Source organism: Molossus molossus, unplaced genomic scaffold, assembly GCF_014108415.1.
Source record: "Molossus molossus isolate mMolMol1 unplaced genomic scaffold, mMolMol1.p scaffold_m16_p_13, whole genome shotgun sequence".
NCBI classification, from domain to species: Eukaryota; Metazoa; Chordata; class Mammalia; order Chiroptera; family Molossidae; genus Molossus; species Molossus molossus.
Window position 1 is genome coordinate 32,559,967 of NW_023425348.1, and position 26,381 is coordinate 32,586,347.

General features: G+C 41.4%; 1 protein-coding gene across 1 annotated transcript in view; it reads left to right on the forward strand.

Moving 5' to 3' along the window:
* The window catches only part of RAB38 (RAB38, member RAS oncogene family), a 60,263-nt gene that overhangs the window by 14,492 nt on the left and 19,390 nt on the right, over positions 1-26,381 (forward strand). The window contains exon 2 of the mRNA XM_036258687.1: positions 7,972-8,252. Coding sequence (XP_036114580.1) covers positions 7,972-8,252 — 281 coding nt within the window. The remainder of the gene's footprint in view (positions 1-7,971; positions 8,253-26,381) is intronic.

Consider the following 26,381-nt stretch of genomic DNA (forward strand, 5'->3'; position numbering starts at 1 on the left):
TTAACGTGTCAGAATCCCAAACTACTTTTACAAAACCTTCACCTCCAAAGTCTTCTCCATCTCAGCAAATGGCAGCTCTACACTTTCAATAATTCAGGCTTAAAGTCTGGGACTTATACTTGAATCCTATTATAATCTACATCCATCTGTCATCTCTATCTCCAGATATATCTGAAAACGACCCATCTTTGCCACCTGCCCACTCCCACTTTGGTCCAAATCCTTATCTCCTGTGTGAGTTAATGTCTCCCCACTCATCACCTTGACTCCTGTCAGTCATTCCTCAGTGCAGCAGCCATTGTTAATCATATGGCTGTCAGTTCCTGTTCTTATCTGCACACAATCCTTCAGTGCTTTCTTCTCTCATCAGAATAAAAGGCAGCATCTGTATAATGGTCCCTAACGATCTACAGTCAGGTCCCTGGGATCTGCCCGACTGCACACCCAGCCACCGTCTCCTTGCTGTTCTCCAGACACTTCCTGAGGCATTTGTGCCACTGCATCTTGGTACTTGCTGTTCCCTCTGTCCAAAGCCCTCTTCTCCTAAATATCCATTCGGCTTGTTCCTTTATCTCTTTGGCTTTTACTCAGATGACACCTTCTCAGTGGGCCGTCACTATCCCTGCTGCGTAACTGTCCCTCCCCACCCACGTTCCCCTCTCTCCTTTCCTGCTTCATGTCTCTCCATAGCACTTTTCACCGGATAGTGGAGTATATTTGTATCACTTAGTTTTTTATTTACTGTTAATACTTTTCACTAGAATGTAAGCTTCATAATAGCAAGGGTTTTCAATTTTTTTTCTAGTTGTTAGAACAGTGCTTGGAAAATAATAATTCAAAATTTGTTGTTAAATGAACGGATGAGGTGGAATGAGATGAGACAATCCTGAGTGACTTTCGTGGATGTGGAAAGAAAGTGATGAATGCAAGAGACATGACAGAGAGCGGCTCTTAGTGACTTGTTAAGCCTGCCATTGTCCACTGGGTGGGCTAAAGAATTACAGGTTATTTCTTCACTCAGCAAGGAGAACTGATTGAACCCTAACTGTGTAAGAGGCGGTGTTTGTCACGGTGGCTACAGAAATGTGGTTCTGGCTGGGGGCGGCGAGTAATTTTGTAGGGAAAGATTACACACGGGTCATTTCAGGATATAACCCAAGGTGACTTGGAGAAATGGTGATTGATTGACATTTTTGTGTCAATGGATTGGTGGAGTGAAGAAGTAAAGAAAGAAGGTGGAAGAGTTTCAGAATCATTGCCAGAGAATCAGATGGGCTCTTAAAAATGAGGAACCTGCCTGGCTGGGGTGGCTCAGTGGTTGAACGTTGACCCATGCACTAAGAGATCACTGGTTTGATTGCTGGTCAGGGCACATGCCCAGGTTGTGGGCCAGGAGGCAGCCACTCGATGTTCTCTCTCATCGATATTTCTCTCTCTCTCTCCCTCTCCCTACTTCTCTCTCTAAAATCAATAAAGAAGCCCTGGCCGGTTTGGCTCAGTGGTTGGAGCATCGGCCTGCGGACCAGAGAGTTCCAGGTTCGGTTCCCGCTAAGGGCACGTACCAAAAAATAAAAAAAAATAAAAGATGCAACATTCCTTTAAAAAAATAATAAAATCAATAAAGAAAAACAAAACAAAACCCAGAAAACAAGTAACCCTTGCTCACCAGATGTCAGCCAACTCTGATCCTTGTCTGTGGCCATGTGATCATCCTATCAATTGAATATATTTCCCCCTACCCCAGATCCTTATGCAGGGTCTATATTTACTTTGAGTTTTGTCTTCCTGCTTTTCATACTATTACTCACTAGAAATAAAGGCCATATCTGTGTGGCACTTTTAATGTTATCAATTGTGTTGTGACCCCTAAAGTATATATTCTTTGGAATAGAGCAAATTGATTCCAGGGAATTATTTCTTAAGATGAGAATGGTTATGAAAACATGACATTCCAGTCTGAAACTTATTGCGACAGATAGACACACAACTCAGTAAGAAGTATGTTAATTTTCTCCATCATTGAACATCTATTGATTACTTACCAGAAATTTGTGTCTAATTCAGAGGAAGCGCATTCCTATGCAGCTAACTAGTTTATGAATACAAGATAAACATTGTATGATAGAGGAAGAAGGGATATTAATTTCTGTTCATTTCTACCATAGTATCTTGAGCTCTTACTATATCCAAAAGGCTTTGGATTTACAACATTAAAACCTGATCAACCTGCTCTGCAGGTTTTCACATGTTGGAGACAGAAGCATGAATATACAGCATGATATATATAGGTGTGAATAGTATAGGATAAAGACAATGCTGTGGGGTTGTGAGAAAGAAAGGCTCTGAGGGACAGGAAGGTGGCAGAAATGTGTGACATTTAAGGGCACAATTAGAGGATGTATAGGATTTCATTGGACAGAGTGAGAGGAGAGATGGGGAGGAGGTTTAGGCTTTGGGAACAGAGATGCCAAAAAACAAGAAATCCCGGGAATAATGCAGGACGTGTTTTCGGAAGCACACGAGTCCAGAGTGCCTTGGCCGCAGAGCACTTTAAAGGCATTGGCAGGAGAAGAGTTTGGAAAGGTGGTTGGAGCCAAAGACTCCTCATGGGTAGTGTCAATAAAGCTGTTTGTTTCTTAAGCATGTAAGACTCATCGAATGGGCTATAACAGCGGAGCACAATGATAATATTTACATTTGAAAGTAGATCCAGGTAGACCTTAAGACTTCACTTAGGGAGTGCTTAATAAAACATGTCTGGCCCTGGCCGGTGTGGCTCAGGGGTTAGAGCATCGGCCTGCAGACCAAAGAGTTGAGGGTTCGATTGTGGTCAAGAGCACATACCTCGGTTGTGGTTTGGTCCCCGGCCCAGGTTGGGATTGTATGGGAGGCAACCAATCAATGTGTCTCTCTCACACAGATGTTTCTCTCTCTCTCTCTCTGTCTCTCTCTGTGTCTCTCTCTCTCTCTCTCTCTTGCTCTCTCTTTCTCTCTCTTTTCCTCCCTGCCTCCCTTTCTCCCTCCCACTATCTGAAAATCAATGGAAAAGTATCCTCAGGTGAGGATTAAAAAAATAATAATTAAAAAATATTTCTGAGCCCCACACAAAGCCAACACAATAAAATTCTTTGGGGATCGTGGCCCAGAAATGGGTGTTATATAAAATACCTCATATGATTTCCTTTTTTTTCAGCTTTATTGAGATATAATTGACATATAACATTATGTAAATTTAGGATCTACAATGTGATGGTTTGATATACTTATACATTGTGAAATGATTAGCACAGTAGGGTTTACACCTCCGTTACCTCACATAATTACCATGTCTTTGCGTGTGTGGTGAGCATATTTAAGATCTACTCTCTTAATAAATATATGTCTTTCAACAATTGCAACTACAAACAAAATGAGCAAGCAGAACAGAAACAGATTCATAGATACAGAGAACTTTTTGTTGGTTGCCAGATGGGAGGGGTGAAAAAGATGAAGGGATTAAGAAGTACAAATTGGTTGTTAGACCGATGAACCTCAAAGGGAAGAGGGGAGGAGGGGTGGGAAGAGAGAAACCAAAAAACTTCTATGCATATATGCATGGCCATTAGACACTGACAATAGTGTGGGGAAGGCAGGAGGGGAGCAGGACCCCTGTAATACATGCAACAATAAAGATAAGTTTTAAAAAATCTACTCTCTTAGCTAATTTGAAGTTTCAATACAGTAACGTTAACTGTAGTCACCATGCTACACATTAGATCCCCAGAACTTAGTCATCTTATAACAGGAAGTTTATACCATTTGACCAACATTTCCCTATTTTCCATTGCCCCACCCTCAGTACCTGGCAACCACCATTCTAGTCTCTGTTTCTATGAGTTCAGCTTTTTTTTAGGCTCCACATATAAGATATTATACAGTATTTTTCTTTCTCTTCCTGGCTTATTTTCTTAGCATACTGCTCTCACTGCATTTACCTGTGTTGTCATAAAAGGCAAGATTTCCTTCTTTTTAAAAGATGAGTCATGTTCTGCTGTGTGTGTGTGTGTATGTATACACATCACATTTTCTTTATTCATCTGTTGATGGACACTTAAGTTTTTTCCATGTCTTCACTGTTGTCAGTAATGTTGCAGTGAACATGTGTGTGCAGATATCTCTTTAAGGTAGATATTTATTCATTTATTTTATTAATTTTTTAAAAATCCTGATATATCATAGGGCTAGAAGGGCATAAAAGCAGGAAAGGACCTTAGAGGTAGGTCAGAACATCTTCATTTTACAGTTGAGAGAACTGAGTCTTAGAGAGAGAAATAACATTTGTCTAAGGTTGACCAGTGATTAAAAATAAGAAACACATTTGTCTAAGGTTGACCAGTGATTAAAATTAAGACCCGTGTTTTCTGACCCTTCAGGTTACTGCTGTCTGCAGTGAGGTTATCCAAATTGTTATTGCAGGCATTGCATTGTTGTGTGATTCAGTTGACTGCCATGTAATAGCCCTCGAAGCTGGAAGCTGAATCACGAGCCACACGCACACTGTGTTTAGAGACTGGGAGAAGCAGACCCTGTGTGGTGAATGGGCTCGGTTCCAGTATGACACTTCTTAGTTCCTCTAGGACAAAAGACTGTATTTTGCAGCACAAAATAGAGCCTCGACTATATGCACTACTCAATAAATATGTGAAAAATGAGTGATCTAGCCTCAGGGGTGATTTTTGAACTATGATCTATTTTTTTTTTTTCAGTACATTACCTATGATCAATTCATCTGGTCTCTACTTTGCCCATATGTAGGCACTCACTGAAAATCACATGATTCTCCTTCTTTGAATGAGAAACAGCAGAGAGGCTGTCAGCTGACAGGATCGGCAGGATCAAATGTGAGGGCTGGAAATGCCGTGGTCCGAATGTGACCTCTTGCTGGAACGCTGGAAACACAAACTGTCCGAGTTTGTTGGCCCAGTGACCTCGATAAACAAAGCTCTTTTCTTTCTAGAAACATACTTTTTTATCCCTTGCTTCTCATCTGACAAACACACTCTCACACCCTCAAACATACACACGTTTTCTCTTTTGAATTCCTATGAATATGTTAAACCTACACATACTGCTTTTTTGCATATTCTTGAGAGTGACCTTTTGCCATATATTTGAAATGTAAAATCTTTCTTTTTGAGAGCTGCCTGACTCTGCTATGAAAACCTCTGGACAAGTAGATTATTGAATAACCCATGACTTTGCACTTCCTCTGATTAGTTCCCTGAAAGGAATCATAAGACATCCTTACGAAGCCTAGAGGACTTCAGAGTCTTGAATGATCACAGAGCCTCCCTGCCGCAGTATTATTGAAATGTCATGTCCACCCTGAGTAGTATCAAAGGAGTTCACTGTTTTGCATCGGAAACTAAGAGGAAAGATGGAAAGAAAAATTTAAAACTCATTTGGGGAAAAGGAAAGTTCACCTGTGGGTACTGTGTCATATGAAGAGTATTATACCTCTTCCTTTCATTGACTGGATGACTGTGATAATAAAATAAAACGTGCTTCTCTGGTATAACCCATGTGCGGAATGTTTTAGGATCACCATGTTCTGGCTCTGATGGATACTCTTCCGAGTGACACCCGAGCACACAGGCTTACACATGACTGTGGGAGCCATCGACCTTCTTCCGTTTTCTCTAAGTGCTTGTGGCTTAGGGATCATTTTCTCTTACAAGCTGCAGTGCTAATGCTAATATGAAATAACAACCTGCAAAAGCCTTTGGTAACTTGAATTAAAACTCATCATCATGAGACCCTGAGCTCCAAGTTAAGTGGAAGGTGTTCTCAGAGGTATGTTATCCTGTGTGTTCTTGGATACATGCCGGTTTCAGCATTTCATTCTAAGATATGTTGGCTTATTGAATGCATACATAACTTTGTTTTTATTTGTTTAACTTTGTAAGACTCTGAACATAAATTCTCAAGTCAGGATAAAAGGCCTTTGTCTAATCATATACTTCTGGAGTTTTTGGTTCAGAAAATATAAACCCAGTTTTCATTAGCCCCTGTCTTCAGCAGCTACTAGTGGACAGCATGATAAGCAAAAGGATTCTGTTCATTTTCATTGATCGTCTGAAATACCTGTTATTATTTTTTTATAGACTCTGGTCTGGAACTATGATTTTACTACCTATATCATATTGTCTTTTATAATTTTTAACATGCTGGAGAAAGGGAGGGAAAATGTAAGTACCAGGTATTTCTAAGGTACCGTGCTGGGTGCTTCACACATGTTAATTCATTTCATTCTTAAGACAACCTTTTTAGGCACATATTATTATTGCCATTTTGCCAATGAGGAAGGCTAAACTTAGAGTGTTTACTAATCTTGTGAATTTTCACTTTGAATATTAAGACTCACAGTAAAACTTATTTGAGCTGATTGGTCTAAAAAAGACCAATCGCCCTTTTTATTTCTTCCCTCCCTCCCTCCCTCCCTCCCTCCCTCCTTCCCTCCCTCCCTCCCTCCCTCCCTCCCTCCCTCCCTCCTTCCCTCCTTCCCTCCTTCCCTCCCTTCCTTCCTTCCTTCCTTCCTTCCTTCCTTCCTTCCTTCCTTCCTTCCTTCCTTCCTTCCTTCCTGTCTTCTTTCCTTCCTTTCTTCCTCATTCCCTCTCCTTTCCCTATCCCTCTCTCCTTCTCTCCTTCTCCCTTTCTCTCTCTCTCTTTCACTGTGCCAGAGGGCTTTTCTTATCCAAAAGGCTGTAGATTACTGAATGGTAGAGGTCATCTAGTTCATGTGTATTCCTAGCATGACACCCAGAGACTGGCATTGACACATATGTATCTGTTATCTGTTCGTTTGAGTTAAACAGGACACTTCTGGTACCTAAACCTGGAGGAGAGCTAGTACAAGACCTGTGGTCTATTAGTTGAGAATATTTAGTGTTGGTAAGTGACTATGGATTAAAAAAGCTCAGATTTGAATTTCAACTTCCAAAGTTTATTACTCTGTATAATTTAAACAAGTTACTTTGCCTCACTTAGTCTCAGTATTCTCTCTTTAAAATGGGAATAATATTTGTACCTTCATTATGATTTATGTAAATTACATTTCTGATGGTTAGTAAACATACAATAATGCTGTTACTATTACCCTTAATTAGAGTTTACTGTGGTTGCCTATTTATTTATTAATCCTCACCTGAGGATATTTTCCCATTCATTTTTAGATAGAGTGGAAGGGAGGGAAGGAAAGAGAGAGAGAGAAACATTGATGTGAGAGAGACACATTGATTGGTTGCCTCCTGTATCACCCCAACCAGGACCAGGGATTGAACTTGACCAGGAATTAAACCCATGACCCTTTGGTGCATGGGCTGACACTCTAACCACTGAGCTAAACAGGCCAGGGCTGTGGATGCCTTTTTAATATACTATGTTATTTACATATTTATTATGTTTATCATTATGATGTATCATCCCACTAAAGTGTAATCTTCATGACAGCAGGGATTTTCATGTTTTAATCACTGTGTCCCATGTATTGAGAACAGAGTTGTCTAATAGAACATTCTGTGATCATAGAAGTGTTCTGTATTGGAGTTGTGTAATACTCTAGCCACTAGCCACCTGTGGTTGTTGAACACTTGAAATGTAGTTAAATAGTGTGACTGAGGAACTGGATTTTAAACTGTGATTAGTTTTATTCATTTGAACTTAAGTAGCCATATGTGGCTAGTGGGATACTGTATTAGCACCATTCTAGAACATTACATGGCATGCAGAAGTTTAAATAAATACTTGTTAAATGAATGAATCCCCACTAGACTCAAAGATCAAGAACAAAGCTGTATGATTGTGTATTTAGCTTATTTCTTAAAGAGAAGTAATGAAGCACTTTACTGAGTGATCTGGAGGCCTTGTAAGGATGAAATATATTTGGTTTATAGTTGCAATAAGTTTTTTATTTCTATTTCTTTTTGGCAATAGGTCAAGAAAGATTTGGGAACATGACAAGGGTCTATTACCGAGAAGCCATGGGTGCATTTATTGTCTTCGATGTCACCAGGCCAGCTACGTTTGAAGCAGTGACAAAGTGGAAAAATGATTTGGACTCAAAGTTAAGTCTCCCTAATGGCAAACCAGTTTCAGTGGTGTTGTTGGCCAACAAATGTGACCAGGGGAAGGATATGCTCATGAACAATGGCCTCAAGATGGACCAGTTCTGCAAGGAGCACGGATTCGTAGGATGGTTTGAAACATCAGCAAAGGTAATGTGACTTTACATGATAAACTTATTGTAGGCAAGATACACACACACACACACACACACACACACACACACAGGCATGTAACCATCGTCATCATCATCATAACAATAATAATATGTTTTTGTCTCATGGTTGATAGTTCCCAAACTGTTTTAAGCTCTTTTGCACCTCAAGGGGTGAGATGGACAGGAACTATTATCCATAATTTAAGATAACTCTGGTTAAGAGAGGAAAGCAACCTGTTGATAATAGTTAATAAATGTTTTTGTTTATTGAGTGTTTATATGACAGGAATGTTTTACACACATTTTTTCACTAATCCACACAACAACCCTATTGGGTAAGTATGGTTTTAGAAAAAATTGAAGAAATGGGCCACACATGAAGTGTTCCTGCCTTATTTGTGTGTTAATTAACTTATTCCATCAACTATAATATGTTCTTTTGTATCACGAATTGTGCTTTGCTTTAGAATGAAAAGATGGCAGAAATCCAGCCTGCGACCTTGGGACTACAGGGCAGTGGAGTGAGAGAGTAGACAGCAAGTACACATGTGAGACCACAGTGTGGTGTGGCACTGGTCACTCTCCTGGGGGCTGAGGGGCAGGAAGTTGGCAGAGTCAGGGCTGGGAGGTGAAGAATCCGATGTGGGTGACAAGGGTGTTACACCTCCTATTATACCCCACGCTGCTGTCTGATTTGTCAAGTACATGATTCCTGCCCTACTCCCTGTTGTTTGTGTGTGTGTTTTTGTATTCAGTATCAGAGAGAGAGAAAAGAAAAACTTTAATGGTAATTTTGAAAGTTAAAAAATGCATAAATAGCCCTGGCAGGTTTGGCTCAGCAGTTAGAGTGTCAGTCTGAGGACCAGAGTCTCGGGTTCAAATCCTGATCACATACCTAGGTTTCAGGTTCGGATGTGTCTCTCTCACATCCATATTTCTCTCTCTCTCTCTCCCTCCCTCCATTCCCCTATATCTGGGGGGAAAAATGGAAAAATAGCCTTGGGTGAGGATTAACAACAACAGAAGAAATGCAGAGAAAACTGTAAATAAATGTTTTGCTGTATTTTACATTTTTTGGTATTTTCTGTATGTGTGTATGTTTTACATTATTAGGACTGCATTCTACAGTTTTATATCATGATTGTTCCCCTTGTATTTATTTGTGGGACACGTAGTGACACTCGAGGAGCACAGGCACTGAGCTGTGTTTGAGCTTCAGCTGTCAGTAAGCTAGGCATTGTCTCTGCGCGGTTCCTAATTTTGGAATTCACCTTAGGCCCAATTGTGAACATTTGTGCGCATATTGGAGAGTGGTTTGAACATATAACTTGGACGGACATCCTTCTAGTAGGCTGAGGGGGAGCTGCTGGATGTTTATGCTGGTGAGTAGAATGGTCAGATTTGCCCAGGAGACTAAGGAAATGTAGATTCCGGGTGGAAACCTGGAGCCAGAGAGACATGGTAATTATTGCCTTCCTATGGGACATAACAAGTCTTTGAACTAAGCTAAAGGCTTTAGGGATGGAAAGAAAAACTTGATTTGAGAATATCACTGCGGTGAAAACACCAGCAGGACTGAGCAGCTGCTTGGACTGGGAGATGACAGGGAGGGAGCAGGGGGTGAAGAGGGTGACACTTTCTGTCCTGGTTGGGATTAGTTTTGTTTCCACCATTTCTGGAGCGTCTCTATCCCTACCTTCTCTCTGCGCTGTCTCTGAGCTGGCCTCATGTCGAGGAGTTGTGACTTCTCCGTTCCTTGCCTTCCTTCTTGGGGTCTCAGTGCACGTTTCCCCTTTCTTTCCTGTTAACATTCCTTGCTTCTCTATTTTTTAGGATGCTTTCTTTTATTTAAGGCAGAGTATCTATCATTGTCTACCTCCTGGTGGCCACTGAGCCTGTTGGCCTGTTTAAAGAATTGATTATTGTTGTAAAGAGAGACAGGTAGAGCACAGCTCACAGGTGTGATTAAGACACAGAAATTTACGCAGATTACGTTTTTTAGGGTCTGATTCTTGGATATTAGTCTGGCGTTTTGAAAAGTTATCTTATCTCTTAGCCACACCCTCAGGTTTACTGCAGCTCTGCACAGCCTCCATATTCCTTTCTTTCAACCGAGTCACTTTTCAACCCAGAAGCAGGGTTTTGAAGAACTCTGTTCTCAACTGGTTACTTCATATCTGAAGGGAAAACCAAATGGATGACTTATATTTACATGGGGAGGGGAATCTTCCATCATTTATTCATTCGACGAATATTATTGAGCACTTGTTATATTGAGCAGGTACTAGGAAGAGAGGTACAAAACAGACAGAATCCTGACTTCATGTTTGAGAATACCAGCAACAAACATAAGTGAAATGCGTGGGCTGTTGGATGGTGAATAAGTGCCAGCAAGAAAAACAGGAAAGAAAGGAAGAAGCCTGAATTCGTGGGGAGGGTTGAAACTGCTGCTGGGACAAAGGCCCCTCTGGACACCTTCCCAGCCGCTCGGACATTCCTGCTCAACCATCGCTGCCTTGAACTCTGCTGAGAGCATGATGTTCATTAACTTAAGGCCTTGCTGACCTTACATACTGGATTTATATAATCCTCGAAATCCCTGTAAATGTAAACTTTGATGAGAAGCCTTGTCCAGAGAGAGGGCGGTGGGAATTCCACAAGCCGAGAGTGCACTCAACTGTTCACACAACCAAGAGGGTGCAAGGCCTTGCTGGAAAAGGTGAGCATGCATTCAGCACTGCTCTGTCCTCCAGAGCACTGCTGGTGAACCTGGGGCCCGTGAAAATGCCTTCCCGCCAGGCTGGCGTTCAGTCAGCCCCGGAACAGTGCTGCAGCACTGACGTGCTGCAGTGCAGACCGTTCAGAAGTCTTTTTTCAAGCGTCGGATAAAGCTCTGCTTATTTTCCCAGGATCGCATTGCTGCGTTTACAGCACAGCAGCCCAGACCACACTGCCCGCCTGGCGCTGAGACAGCAGTGTCTGGAGACAGCTGCCCGTTCATTCTTTGATTGTGTTTGGGATCAGGAACATTTCCCATAGAGACCTCTCTCTCAGAAAGTGAATCTGCTATCCGTGATTGTCCTCTTGCGTGACGTCACAATCAGTCTGATGATAAGCATCTGATTTCCTTTCTTCTGTCTTCTAAGTTTCAAATGCGCCAAAGGCGGAAATCCTGTGCGTAGCACCAGCAGCTTGGCCGTCTCTGAAGCTGGAGCAGGGTGATGGCGGAGTTTGTCACTGGGACCAACCTCCATCTCGCCGCTGACCCCACCGCTCAGGCCAACTGACCCTCTTGCTCCTCACTCTTCTGGAGTCACTTTCCATGGGAGTTTCCATGCCCCGTGCTGTTGTTGGAAAAATCATGCTCACTTCTGGCTGTGAATTAAGAGAAGAAATGAAAATTATATGCTACCATCTCTGATTTTTTTTTTTTTTTTTTACATCATCTCTTCAAATATTGAAAACAAAGGAAAGAGTAGAAATACAGTCTCTCCTTAGTCCGGTTTTCAGTCACTGCATTCTTTCCCTTTATCAATCGTGTTTCTTTGAATTCTGCCTGTAGATTAGATAGGTAATCTTTAATTACCTATCTGATAGGTAATTGGATCCTATGTCCCATTTTCCAGGAACATTTTTGATTTATGCCTATTGTCCTAGTGTTATTATTAATAAGATTCCCATTCCTGGTTTGTAATTAAAATTTACATGATCAGCCCTGGCTGTGTGGCTCAGTTGGTTGGAGTGCTGTCGTGTACACCAAAAGGTCGTGGGCTGGATTCCAGGCTAGGGCACATACCTGGGTTGTGGGTTTGATCCCTGGCTGGGGTGCATGTGGGAGGCAACTGATTGATGTTTTTCTCTCACATCAATGTCTGTCTCTCTCTCTCTCTTTCTCTCTCTAAAAATTAATACAAAACATATCCTCTGGTGAGGATTTTTAAAAATGTACATGGGCACCCTACAGATTAGGAGTTCTAATACATTACACTTTCCACATCACACCTGAGCTCTGCTAATGGCTATTTTATGCACTCCTGTGTCCAAGCCCAGTTTTTACAATATGCTTTGGTAGCTTTGTCTCTTTAGAATGAGAGCCCTGGCCTGCCTTTGTTAGTGCATCCCCAAAGCTGTGATTCCTGTGTTCTGGGCCCAGTTCAGGGGCTGATGGGGCTCTTTTATCTGCTGACCCCTTTTCCTGATGCATTCTTGGTGCCCGCTGCTGAAATCTCTACCAGTTGCTCCTTTTAGATTCATTCTCTGACTTTGGCCACCTACCTTCTAGGGTTGCTGTGAGCAAGAAGTGACATAAAATATATGGGGTCCCTGGATGTGTCAGGTCTGACCACACACACACACACACACACACACCCCATCCTCATTGTTATCATCCCTACTGTCTGTTCCCACAGCCCGTCCGCTGGTCTGGGTGTCACCGTCTGTGCGTGGCTCTGAGGCACACAGCAGCTGCACTTGGCACAAGGGTCTGTTTCTACATCTAGGCTCTTTCCAAGTTGCTCCATCCTGCTCTTATGGTGCAATGATTCATGTGTGGCTGTGTTCAGAAACAGGATACTAGGGAAACATGCGTGTAGATGGGAAATAATGGAGCAGGTGTTACCTCTCTACTAATGGGGCCAGGAACCAAACTCACAGAAAGAACTGCAGTGCCCTTTCTCCTGGTCCGTTCTCCTGGCAGAGTTCCCTTGGCAGTTTCTGTCCGACTTAAAGTGACTCTTTAGGCCCACCCTTTTGGTGTACAGGACAGCACTCCAGCCAACTGAGCCCCCTGGCCAGGGCTGACCATGTAAATTTTAAATACAAACCAGGAATGGGAGTCTTATTAATAATTACTCTAGGACAACAGGCATAAATCAAGAATGTTCTAAGATCAATGGGTGCCCCAGGAAGAAGCTTTCTGCACTTTTTTTTTTTGGTACATGCCCCTAGCAGGAACCGAACCCGGACTCTCTGGACCACCGGCCGATACTCTGACCGCTGAGCCAAACTGGCCAGGGCAGAAGAAGCTTTCTTACATTAAACTCCACTCAATTTGAGATTCTCCCCTGAAGCTAAAAAGAATGCTGACGTGTGTCCCGTAGAGAGAAGGAGTACGTACATCCAATAGTGTTCTCTACAGGAAGTTATTTTGTCAGGGGGAAGAGTGGGCGTTTCACAGTGTAGTGGCTATCTTTCGTGTGCTTTGGCTTTCCAGCAGCTATTAAACACATTTGCTATCTTTGGGGAACTTCTAGCCATGGGAAGCTCACCTCCCAGGAAGAACCTATAAAATGTTCTTCCTTTGCAGCTGAGGCACAGGCACATGGCCTAGATTCCACCGATCATACTGACTCAGAGGTGAGCCACTAGAAGAAGAAGGTGCAAAGCAGGATCCATGTTTTCTGGGCAGGGTGGTGGAGAACAGGCCTCCAGCCTTGGTAGACAGCAGAGTTTTCAGGGTCCTGTTTCTCTATACTACTGAATAATTCTACAAGCTGCCCAACATCCTTGAATAAACTATTTCATCAGCAGCTTCTGTATCTTACAACTGAGAAACTGGATTCATATACATAGTCAAATACATTTGAAAAAATCAACCTAAACCACTGCTTCCCTTGCTGCAGGACTTCTTGGGACTTTGCATTCTAATGTGCATTCCGAATCTCTAGTAATAACAATGGCCATGTTTCTTTCTGTTTGCTGTATGTTAGCCTTATGCAAAGATTTCTATGTGTATGAACTCATTCGGTCCTTAGCAGATCCTATAATGTAGGCATTATTATCATGACAATTTTAAAGAAAAAAAATTTAACACTTAGGTGACTTCCTTAAAGCTATATTAGGTTATTACCTATTTCTCTCTTTCTATCATATACCTTTTGCTCCTTCATATTTGAACATTTTTTTACATTTATTTATTTATTTATTTATTTATTTATTTATTTTTTGCATACATCTTCAGATAGAGCTGGAGGGAGAGAGAGAGGAAGAGAGAGAGAGAAACATTGATGTGAGAGAGACACATTGACTGGTTGCCACCCACACGACCCCAACCAGGGCCGGGGATAAACTGCAACTGAGGTATGTGCCCTTAGTGGGAACCAAACCCGGGACTCTCTGGTCCATGGGCTGAAGCTCTAACCGCTGAGCAAATGGGCCAGGGCTCATATCTTAACATTTTAAAATCAAGATATGTCCTATGTCAGTGTGGATTTCTAAAATGATGGTGTGTCATACACATGATAGCTTTTTTACTGTCTCCTCTCAAAGGGTACTACACCATGCAACAGTTCCTAAATGTTTTTGGCCATGTAGAACACTTAACAAAACAGTGAAACATATTTAGGAAATGCTGGCCTGGAATTTTCATGTGGAGGGAAAATTTTCTGTGTTTTATTGAGTTTAGTGAGCTTTTATTGTTATTATTAATTTTAAATGGCTCTGCAAGCTGAAATATGCAGCAGTTAAGAAGTGGCTAGTTTTCTGGAAACTGCTTGCAGAGAAGTATCACAGATCATTTCTTTTTATGGGCTTCTGGAAAATACGCACTTAGAAACATAATGTGTTTATACAAACTGGAAATGCGTAGATAATTACCCGTGGGTATGAGTAGATAGTTATTCTAATCCACTTTTTAATGGATCGAGTATTGAACATCATTTTTAAAAAATCTCTTTATTTTTAAGTTGGGTAGCAGACCATCTCTGATTATTCCCATTTTTCAAATGTCAAACCATGAAAAAATTCTTGACAGTCACGGATGTATTCGTTGATTCAACACAGTGTGTATTGAATGACGGACTCTCCGGGTCTGTGCACTGAACGAGATCTAGTGAGCCCTTTCTGAGTTCACAGCAGGCTATTAGGTGCCAGTTCTTGTTCTTAAAATGTCTTCCTATTTCCGATTGGAAATAGGTATTCCTGGTTTTAGATACCCATCTCCGAAGAATTTAGATGAGTTTGTACAGTGTGCCTCCACAGCACATTTAACCCTGCATTTTTAGCTGATCTGATTAGAGCTGGTTGAACTTGGGGACATAAAAAAAAGGGGGGGGGGGCCCAATCTGAGATCTAGTCAGGAAAGTTAGGAGGCATCATTTAAAGGAAATGTTTAATAGTCATGATCATGTACTAGTTTGTTGTACAACTATTTGAACCATTACTCTGACAGATTCTTAATGCCCTATATGAAAAATAGAACAGTTTATTTAAGTGGAGAGTAGCCTAAGTACAAGAGCCTCAAACTCAAGTTATTCATTTGCTTAAGAATTAGCAAAAATTAATAATAACATTTAAATTTTTGTCTTTAGTTATACTGGATAGTCTGAAATCCAACTGCAACTAAGACATTGTAGGGCAATAGAAATGAACCCTCAGAGAATATAACCATAGCTTGGTATGCAGAGGGAAAGGTGTTTTATGACATTCTCTTCTAGCTCCCCATTATATTTATTTCTGTAAAAATCTTTTAAGGAAAAAGACCTATGTGCCTGTCTCTCTGAATTTCAAAGAGGGAAGATGTTCTAGAGTCTCTGTTCTCTCTTGAGCTTAATCTAAAGCAGAGATGAGCTATGTGGAAAGTGTAGGCGAAGGAAGTTGGAAAAAGCAGGTCGAATCCTGGTTCCTTTTGGAACGAAAATGTTGTCTGGGTGCAGCCAGGTACCAACTGTGACTGACAGTGGTCCTGGTCTTCACTGGTAGACTGTGTCTCGTGTTCTCAGATCTAGGGAATGATTACATTCAGATTCTGCGTCTGGGCAGCATCCCTTATGGATCTCTCGCTCTCTGGCCACAGCTTTTTTCTCAAACTTCAGATTTCCTCATTTCTCTGGATCTCTACCTGCATATCACCCAGGCAACTCTTCAAACCCATCTGGTCTGAAACGAACTTTATCAGCTTTTGGAGATGTCACATCCACCCAGACATCTAAGCCGTGCACCCTTATACACAGTTACTCATTCTTCACAAGTTCCTTCTTCCTGACCATAGAAATCCCCATGGTGAGGCTGTTCTCTGCCTCTCCAGGCCTGTCTCTGGCTACTTTGTCCTTCCATTTATCCTACAGTGATACCAACCTGTTCACATCTTGGTATTCTCCCCACCTGGAACATGCCTCCCTCAGTTATTCACCTGTCTCTTCCTTTACGACTTGGCTTAAGCATCATCTGTTATTGCCGGTCAGGGAGACAGCCTCTCCTGTCTCTTGCCACATTATGTTAGACTTCTTCCTTTATGGGCCTGACCCCCGCACTGTGCTCTGAGATCCTCATTGTCTTCTACTAGCACAGTGGCTTGCACCTGGACGGTGACCACTTAGTCAATGTTTATTGGATGGAACAGAATTGTTTGTTGCACTGCTTCTCAAGTACTCTTTCAGAAGATTCTTGTGCTGTGTTACTATTTTCCCTGCCTTTTGAGGGAGCATTTCCATCCTTAGAGAACTGTGTAGAGCATAAAAATTAATTTACTGTTGTATTTCTAGGAGAACTCCCCATTATGTAACTCCTTTCATCCAGAAATCTCTCTAGACGCTTTGCACAGCAGGGGGATTGTAGTTTGCACAGCGTGCAGAGGAAGTGGAGAAGAAAAGTGAAGGTGAGGGAACAGCCCTTCCTTAATTCCTTGGGCCCCAGACTGGGAGCTGCAGAATTCTTTGCTGATAATGGTGTATAGCATCCTGCAAGACTCTGCCATTAGCTTGTGGATCTTATTATCTCAATTATTCCTCCTTCACACCCCAAGAACCATAATTTAGCAATTTTCTGTTCATTGAAATTCTCATAATCTTTAACATGTGTCTCTCATTTGTTTCAGCTACTGTCATTTGAGCCATGCACAATGGCTATCATATTTGTCTTTTTACTAATAATGAAATGGAGTTCCAGAGAGGCATTTTACTGACTTGTATTGGAGAAACCAGGCCAAGACTTCAGATCTAGTCCAGAGCTCTAGCCAAAGACAATGATTCTTGAGCAGAGTTGTACATCAGGACATCTGAGAAACTTATTAATGTTTCAGACTCCTTGGCCCTACTCTTAGAGATGATGGAGGGGCACAGAACATATGTTTTTGAAAAACAGCATTATGGTGATTTTCATATGCACACAGGTTAAGATGCATGTGTACACTTTGTTCATTTATTCATTCACTCCTGTAATTCAGGTAGCCACGTTGGCAAACCTTGGGGCACTGATGATAAAGGGCACAGTTTTCTTCCACCAAAGAGTTCCCAGTCTCCAGGAAGGACACTGATAAACATGAGTAATTATAAAGGTGTCTGAAGTTCCATAAAAACTATTGGCCTCGATGAGAACTGTGAGAGCATTAGGAGAAGCTGTTACCTCTTCTTGAGAGTAAGGCAGCTTCTTAATGTGTGATTATCTCTTTACCCCAGGTAATCTGAAATTCCACCATCCGATGCTCTGTGTGAACTTTTGTTCATCAATAGTGAGCTCTTTCAGCTTATGTTCTTTATGGAACTCCTAGTTTGGTGTGACCTCCTGAATGAAGTCTGTGTACCTACCATGCTTTTCCCCCTCATCTTTTCAGTACTTTGTAATTTTTATTTTGTTTTTTACATTTCTTTGTGTTACTTTCCAATCTTTTATTAGAGTTTCAATGTAATCAATTATAGTTTTAATTTTGAAGAGCTTCCCTATTTTAAATATTCTTTTTCATAGCATCCTGTTCCTCATTAAGAATGTAATCACTTATATTTGTGAAGATACTAATTTGTTTTCTACAGTGTTCTTTGGTCTCTTGAATTAGATATCTCATTAGAGTTATTCCCACAGTTCATTTTGTTCTTCTATTTTATGTAGATTGTTCCCCTTAAACATCAAATAATCCTTGCCAAAAATCAAAAGCATTACTAGACCATCAAAAGGAAATACTGAGCTCTGTGTGGATATTAGGCTTTTGGTTAGTGGCTGTGTTGATGGTTAGTGGATGTCACTTTAGGTTGGTAGTCACTGGGGCCTCCAAAATATCAACTATTGGAGGTATTTTTTTTCCTATAGAAATCTTCTCTTCTAGTAGGGGTAAAGATGCCAGGGTTCTGTGAGGGAGGAGTTGGTACTCCAGCTGCCGTATTGGTAGGCCTTTAGTGGACACATTTTTCAGTCCCATACCATCTACATAGGAAAGTTTTGGGGGCCTCTTGAGTCTCAAGTTTCTTCTCTTTGGTTGTATTCAGAGGATAAGCTAGTATTTGCCTAGGGGTGCAGCCTAGCTGCTGGTATTCTACGTGGAAGCATGGGGGAAGGATGTGATTGACATTCCCTGTTCTGACCTTGAACCAGTCCCCCTAATTTCAGCCACTCTCAATACATGAGTCTTGTATTCTCTGGGAATTACTGAGCGCTCTTATTGTCCATATGTCCCATTATACACCCTTAGACCATGCTGTGTACATACTAGTAAATCTACTGTTTTCCATTACTTTCAGATTTCGAAAAGTATGTTGAGATCTCTTGAATACTGATGCACATTTTCTCATTATTTTCATTCTTGACATTCTGTTTGAAATATTAATTTTTTGGAAATCATTGTTTTGGATTTTGGTAAGAAAAGGAAATAAACATACTCCCTCAGTCTGCCATGCTTAACTAGAAGGTTCCCATGCCCTTTGACCTTTTGTTGACTGTCTACTTCATTTCTGATTCAATCTTAGTTATTATGTTTTCTTTAAAAGTATGGTTATTTTATCCTCATTTTATAATGTGGAAACCAAAGTACAAAAGGATATAAGTCACAACTAGTGAGTGTCAGCACTAGGATTTTAAACTCAGGTCTGGTTGATTCTGAATCTACCTGGTGCTTTCTATCTCAGTTTCTACTTTTATTTTATTAATATTATTATTTTTAATCCTCACCCAAGGATATATTTTTTTTATTGCTTTTAGAAAGAGAGGAAGGGAGAAAAGGGGGGTGGGGGCATTGATTGCTGCCTCCCGTACATGCCCCAACCTGGGATCAAACCCACAACCTAGATATGTGCCCTGACAGGGCATTGTACCCACAACCTTTTGGTGTATAGTCATGCTCCAATCAACTGAGCCACCTGGGAAGGGCTCAGCTTCTACTTTTAAAATATGTTGTTATTGACTTTTTTAGAGAGAGAGGAAGGGAGAGAGACATAGAAACATCAATGTGAGAGAAACATCAATCAGCTACCTCCTGCATGCCCCCCACTGGGGATCTAGCCTGCAACCCAGGCACGTGCCCTGATGGGGAGTCAAACCAGGAGCTCTCAGTCCATGGGACAATACCCAATCCACTGAGCCACACTGGCTGGGCTCAGCTTCTACTTTTAAAAGAAAAAAAAATAGGCAGGGCTCTGTGTCTGTCAGGACCTCCTTCAGAACCTTCTGGGTAGGGTTGCTTCCTTGTTTCAGGAGCAGTTCTGTTACTGATACATGCTTGACTTCTTCCTCCTTGTGTTACTTCACATTTTTCAGTACTGATTTTGTTTGTCCCAGTTTTGTGGTCCTTTTTTTTAAAAAGTTTATTTTTTGGTATGTGCCCCTAGCAGGAACCGAACCTGGGACTCTGGTCCACAGGCTGATGCTCCAACCGCTGAGCCAAACCGACCAGGGCCCAGTTTTGTGGTCCTTTACCTTCTTTATTTAAAAAAAAAATTTTTTTTCTTTATTGCTTTTAGAGAGAGAGGAAGGGAGAGGGAGAAAGAAATGGAAACATCGATGAGAGAGAACATCAATTGACCGCCTCCTGCCTGCCCCCCACTGGGGATTTGGCCCACAACCTGGAGGGGAATTGAACCAGCGAACTCTTGGTACAGGGGTCGACGCGCAGCCACCGAGCCAAACTGGCCAGGCAGTCCTTTACCTTCCTTAATGTATCTTGTTTGCCATCTTTGAAGCCCCCTTAGATTTGTGGATGCTCTCCCAAGGTCGTCTTTTCATCTCCATCTGCTTTGCTGACTAGTGAGGTATTGATTCCTTGGGGGAGATGCCGGGATTGGGAAAACATCAATATCCCGTTGGACAAGTGAGAAGCCGTGCAGCAGCTCCCGAGTGGCCTCTTCACTCACCTGACGTGTTAGGGCACTATTTTACAATATGTTGTTTTTTCATTGATTTTAGGGAGAGAAAGGGATAGGGAGAGAAAGAGAGAAACATAGGTGGACAAGAAACACCCATCAGCTACTTCCTGCATGTCCCCTATTGGGGGTCAAGCCCGCAACCCAGGCATGTGCCCTGATTGGGAATCGAACCAGTGACCTTTCGGACGGAGCACACGACAATACTCAACCACTGAGCTACAACCGCCAGGGTGAAGGACACTGTTTAAAAACTAGGTTGGCCCGACATATCCAGGAATATTCTGAATAATTAGATTGTCCTAGGAATATTTTAGAGAAAGCCAAGGACAGAAAAGTCAAGTTGTAAATCCATTTTCTTGAACTAAATGAAGTAAAGTCATCTTTTGAGAATAATTTTACCTGCCAAAAGTTACTACAGAGGAAAGGACTTCTCTGTTGAGAACTTGCATAATGCTTGGTCACTTTGAATTTTTTAGTGCAGGTACAATCTTTGAGAACTACGGGGTGAGTCTTTCAACTTTCATGTTTCCAGAATAAGAGAGGGTGTCAGCAACAGGGTGCCTAGCATTACCCATATAATATATTTCTGAAACCTTGAATATAAATCCCATTCTTTAATACTATCTCACAGGGCTCATTGTGGCAGTTGTCCCCAGATGAGTCCCTTTGCAAAGGAAGAGTTCCTTTGGAAAGATAATTATCTCTCTCTTGTTCATCTGGTTGAAAGTTTTGGTGTTTCATATTTTTGTAAAGAAGGGTAGACATGAGAAGAAAAATGAAATTATCAAAGTCTAAAGAGGTCTGGTGTTACCATAGTAATAGAAACCCATACTTAACCCCCAAATTATCATGTCGTAATGTTTTCTTCCACCATTGCATGGAAACACAGGGAAATTATATGGGGATAGTACTTCAAACTCATCTTATGATCTTCTTATTTTATAGTTTCATTCATCATTCTTCAGTAATCATGGAGCACCGTGCCTCCATGTGACTGGTGCTGTTTTAGACACCAGGGCTATACCAATTGACAGAACATAAAATTCCTGCTTCTTGGAGCTTACACTGCAGTGACTGAGACAGGTAATAAAAAGAAAAATATGTGTTATATATAGTTTTTCAGATGAGCTAAGTGCTAGGGGGAAAATTAGAGAAGGGAAGAAGTCCAGACCTTGTGGGGTATAGGGGGTAGGATGTAGGAGACAGTTCAGAAAGAAGGGACTGATTTTAGCCAAGTGACCAGGGAAGGTTTCACCGTGAAGGTGTTTTATTTTTTAAAGTAAAGATTTGAAGGAGGGACAGTATGGAGCCATGTAGATTCCTGAGAGGGGAATGGTCCAGGGAGAGGATGTAGCATGTGCAGAGGCACTGTGGCAGGAACTGACAGCTAGGCTTCAGTAGAATGATGAAGGGGAGGTCAGGGTGGTGATGGGGTCCTGTTGAGTCTTTAGAGCATTGTAACAACTTTAAGTTTTGCCTTGAGTGAGATGGGAAGATGTTGGGTCTGATCAGAGATGTGACATGATTTTATTTGAACCATCATGCAGGTGGTTACGTTGAGCCTGAATTATACTGGAGAAGGCTGGAAACATCAGCTAGAACTCTATTGCACTGTCTAAGAAATAGGAACTGAGGGATGGTCAAACTCTACATGTATTTTTGAACATACAGCAGAGAGGATTTCCTGACAATTTGGATAAAGATGATGAGAGAAAGATAGGATTTGGGATTGGCTCCACAGTTTCTGGCCTGAGCTACTGGAACATTAGAGTTGACGTTTCTGAGATGGGGGTTCTGAGATGTGAAGGAATCAATGGAGAGACAGCTGACACCCAGTTTTATATAAAGTGGTCCTTCTCTGTCTGCAGGGATTTCAAGACCCCCTCCTGGAACTGCCAATAGTACTGGATCCTACATATGCAATCTTTTTTTCTATAATACATACCTATGATAGTTTAATTTATAAATCAGGCATAGTAAGAGATTAACAACAATAACTAATAAAATAGAACACTTATAATAATATACTGTAATAAAAGTTATATGAATGTGGTCCATCTCTCTCAAATATTTTATACGGTACCGACTCTTCCTGTAATGAGGTGAGGTGTTACAGTGTCTGCCTGATGAGTTTAAGTGAGGGGAATGACGTAGGTATTGTGATGTTGTGTTAGGCTACAATAAATGTTACTTGAACACAGCATTGTGATACCATGACAGTCGTCTGATAACCAAGACGGCTACCAAGTGGCTGATGGGTGGGTAGAGTATACGCCACAGGTAAGCTGAACAAAGACATGAATCATGTCCTGGGCTATGTGGGACAGCTCAAGATTTCATCCCAATACTCAGAATGGCTCACAAATTAAAATTTATGAGCTATTTATTTCTGGAATTTTCCATGTCATGTGTTGGGAAGATGATTGGGGGATTGACTGCAGGTCACTAAAACCATGGAAAGCAAAACCACAGATAAGTGGGTGACTATTGTTATGTTAAAATCTGGAAACAACTATGAGCAGATGTCAGGTAAGTAGCTGACTGTGCTTCTGGAGTTCACGAGAAAAGTCCAGCTGCAGGTACAAGGATCAAGGACTGAACCCAGTGCACGCCCACATTTAGATGAGAAAATGAGGCCACAGAGAGGGGAGGCAGTAGAGGACACAGGTATTTTGATTTTATTCAAACTTCTGATAAAAATGAGGTTAGTTCCTATCAGAGGTTTGAGCTCTGTGCCACTTCCTTAGAAACTACTCTTGTTATTTAATGTAATTAAGTAATTAGTAGTCCTCAGCCACCATTTGAGCCAATTAAATTTACCCATTTTTTCCACTTTTAGCCGCCTTGTCCACAGGACAGTGTGAGAGGTGTCATACTAGAGATAAGGAAGTAGTATCCTGATTGCTCCACCTGAAAGCTCTACTACAAGAGCAAGTGAAGTTATTTTGTGTGTTAGCTCTGCCTTCTCTGTGTTGTAGCATTTTCTCCAGGCATATCTTCATACTTGGTTTGGATGAGTTCAGACCACTCTTGAATCTGTTCTGAGTTCACTTCTCTTCTCCTTCTATCTGTTGGGTATGTTTTTTGTTTTGTTTTGTTTTTGTTTTTTAATCCTTACCCAAGGACATTTTTCCATTTTTTTTTTTTTTTGTTCAGATAGAGTGGGAGGGAGAGAGAGGGTGAGAGAAAGAGAAACATTGATGTGAAAGGGGCACATCGAGTGGTTGTCACCCGCACAATCCAAACAGGGCCGGGGACAAACTGCAACCAAGGTACGTGCCCTTAGCGGGAACCGAACCCGGGTCTCTCCGGACCGCAGGCCGATGCTCTAACCGCTGAGCCAAACTGGCCAGGGCAGGTATGTTATTTTTAAATACGGTTATCTGATATGTTCCTGTAGTTAAACTGAGTTCTCTTAGATCTCTTTCCTCATTCCTTTTTGTGGGGTCACTCATACTTGTATAGTTAGGATTTCTGTACCTGAGCTTTCTGTCCTTATTTTTTCCAGAATTTTTTTCCATCTGTGAGAAAAACCTACATGATTTTCCATTCATTCTTATGTATTTCTATTTTGCAGTTCATGAAATATTTATAGATATGCTGTGTCTTTCCTGTTGACTGGGCTTGAGGGATAAGGAAAAGATGTTAGGACTTCATAAACTATTCATGGTTCAAAATTAATCACTTTTATTTTATTTGTTTCCCACCTTTGAATGTGAATATTAACATAATATATATGCCTTATGAATAACTTAGAAAGCCACCAGAATTATAAAATAGAAAATTAAAATGATTTGTAACCAAATCACCAGTTGATTCACTAACATTTTAGTCTGTTTTCTTCTAATTAGGAATATGTATATGTATATTAAAAAGAACTTCATCCTATCCCTTTGCAGCCATATTTATAATTAGTGTCAACCCATCAAACTGGTTTGTTAGCTATATACCTCTATCTATCATCTATCTATCTATATCTATCTATCTATCTATGTATCTATCTATGTATCTATCTATCATCTATCTATCTATCTATCTATCTATCTATCTATCTATCTATCTATCTATCTATCTATTATACCAGCAGAAATAGGAAGAGAGAAAAAGAGTACCCATGGCAAGCAAGTAAAGCTAAGTTGTCTTCTAAATAATATTTTATAATGCAAGAAAGTATGCAGTACATCTTAAATGGTTCTCAGGAAAAAAGTTAAGATTTTTAAAGTTTACATTTGAAGCAGGAATTCCCTTTATCTGGCAAGTTATTTTCAATCTTTTTAATTAGGTGGACTTCTGTAAAATCAACCAGAAAATCAGAACTAAGGTTAAGTCTTAAGCTCCAAGAAGCCTCTTTTATTTCTTATTTTTCCCAGGGATTGACTTATCTGTCTCTCAAGTCAGTCCCTATGGCCAACAGTGCCCACATAACCTAGTGGAGCCCCTCCTGGTACCGTTCTCTCCTGCGCTCAGAGACGCTTTAGTTTCCAGTGTGCACACGTGACCGAAGCCAGATTCATCAGAGGCCTTCCCAGGACTTCTCCAACCCAGTGCAGGGGTCAAAGACCTTTTCACTTGGGTGGCAAAGATATGAGAATGTAATTCAGAGGCTGCTGACAGTTTTCTCCCTCTTTATATACAAAAAAATAAAAAGCTTCTGGGCAGATAGCAACACGGAGGCTGACCTGATGGTGTTTCAGGTTCTAATTTTATTTCCCGAGGTTTTTGGAATGGCCCGAATCTTTCAGCCATTCCATTACTCCTGGGAGCTCTGCCCTCCAGATGACCTAGGCAATTCAGTGGTCTCTGATCTTTACAACCAACAACTTATGGCTAATCACATTGATAGAGTACACTTGCAGCAGTAAATGATTGCCTAAATAAACGTCTTATACTTAAACTCTCAATGTGAGAAATCTTTCCCATTAAGGGAGCATTATTCTTAGGACTCCCACAAGTTTCACTACATTAGTCAAGGGCTGGAGATAGTCTCAAGAGTCACTTTTAACCCCATTTGGAAAAAGGCAGAGTATAAATTCTCTCCTCTCATAGCTGATGAAACTGAGGCCAGAGAGAAGACCTGATCTGTTTAAGCCCTGATCTGACGAAGCTGGTTTGTCGCAATATCTGGGCTAGGACCCACATCTATTAATTCTCTGTCTAAAGTTGTCCTGAATTTTAAAAACCTCAGTACAGTAGATTTTGACATAGACCAGCTCACAGTATTTTTGTTGTTGTTTTGTTTTTGTTTTTTGTTTTGGTACATGCCCCTAGTGGGAACCAAACCCAGGACTCTCTGGTCCGCAGGCCAACACTCCAACCACTGAGCCAAACCAGCCAGGGCGAGCTCACAGTATTTTTGTTGTGATTTTTAATTGGTATTAGTCCATTTTCCTTTCCCTTTCATAGGACAGTTTATTCATAAATCACTTGAGCATGTACGTGCCGACAGGCCCCGTGTACGTTGCTGGCAGCACTCCAAGTACACAAAAGTGCCACTTCTGATCTCGAGAAGTCTACTCCTAGTGAGAAGGTACATTTCTAAGGCTTTGCAATCGTGCATAGCAGCGAGCAGCGGGGATTGCTGTGGAAGCACCTTTGCGTTCCCAGCCCTGCGTAGCTCAGGTTGGAGGTGGGGCGCCGGTCAGAGAAGACACATCAGGACCTTGTCCTCACCAGTCAGGCCCATTCTCCCAACTGTGTTATTCATATTATCTCACTCTACTCTGTTGAAATCATATGAAAAGAAACACATGAACTTCATTTTCGGCTAGGCTCAGAAAAATGGAGAAAGGTAAAATTGGGGGTAGCACCACAGAGGTAAGGGTTAAAAAAAACCACAAGTATAATACAAAATCACTTCATAACTGTCTCTATTCCCCCCTCTCCCCTGCCCTCCAAAAATGCTCCCATGTGTACCACCACTACTCCTGATCAGTAGTTGACTAATTTTGCAAAGAGGAACACCAGCCCAGTGAGACAGAGCAGGAGGCAAGTGTTGTGTGATCAGAGAAGTTTATGAAACTCATTCTGTGCTTGGAGATGAGAGGGGGCAAAGGGAAACTGCT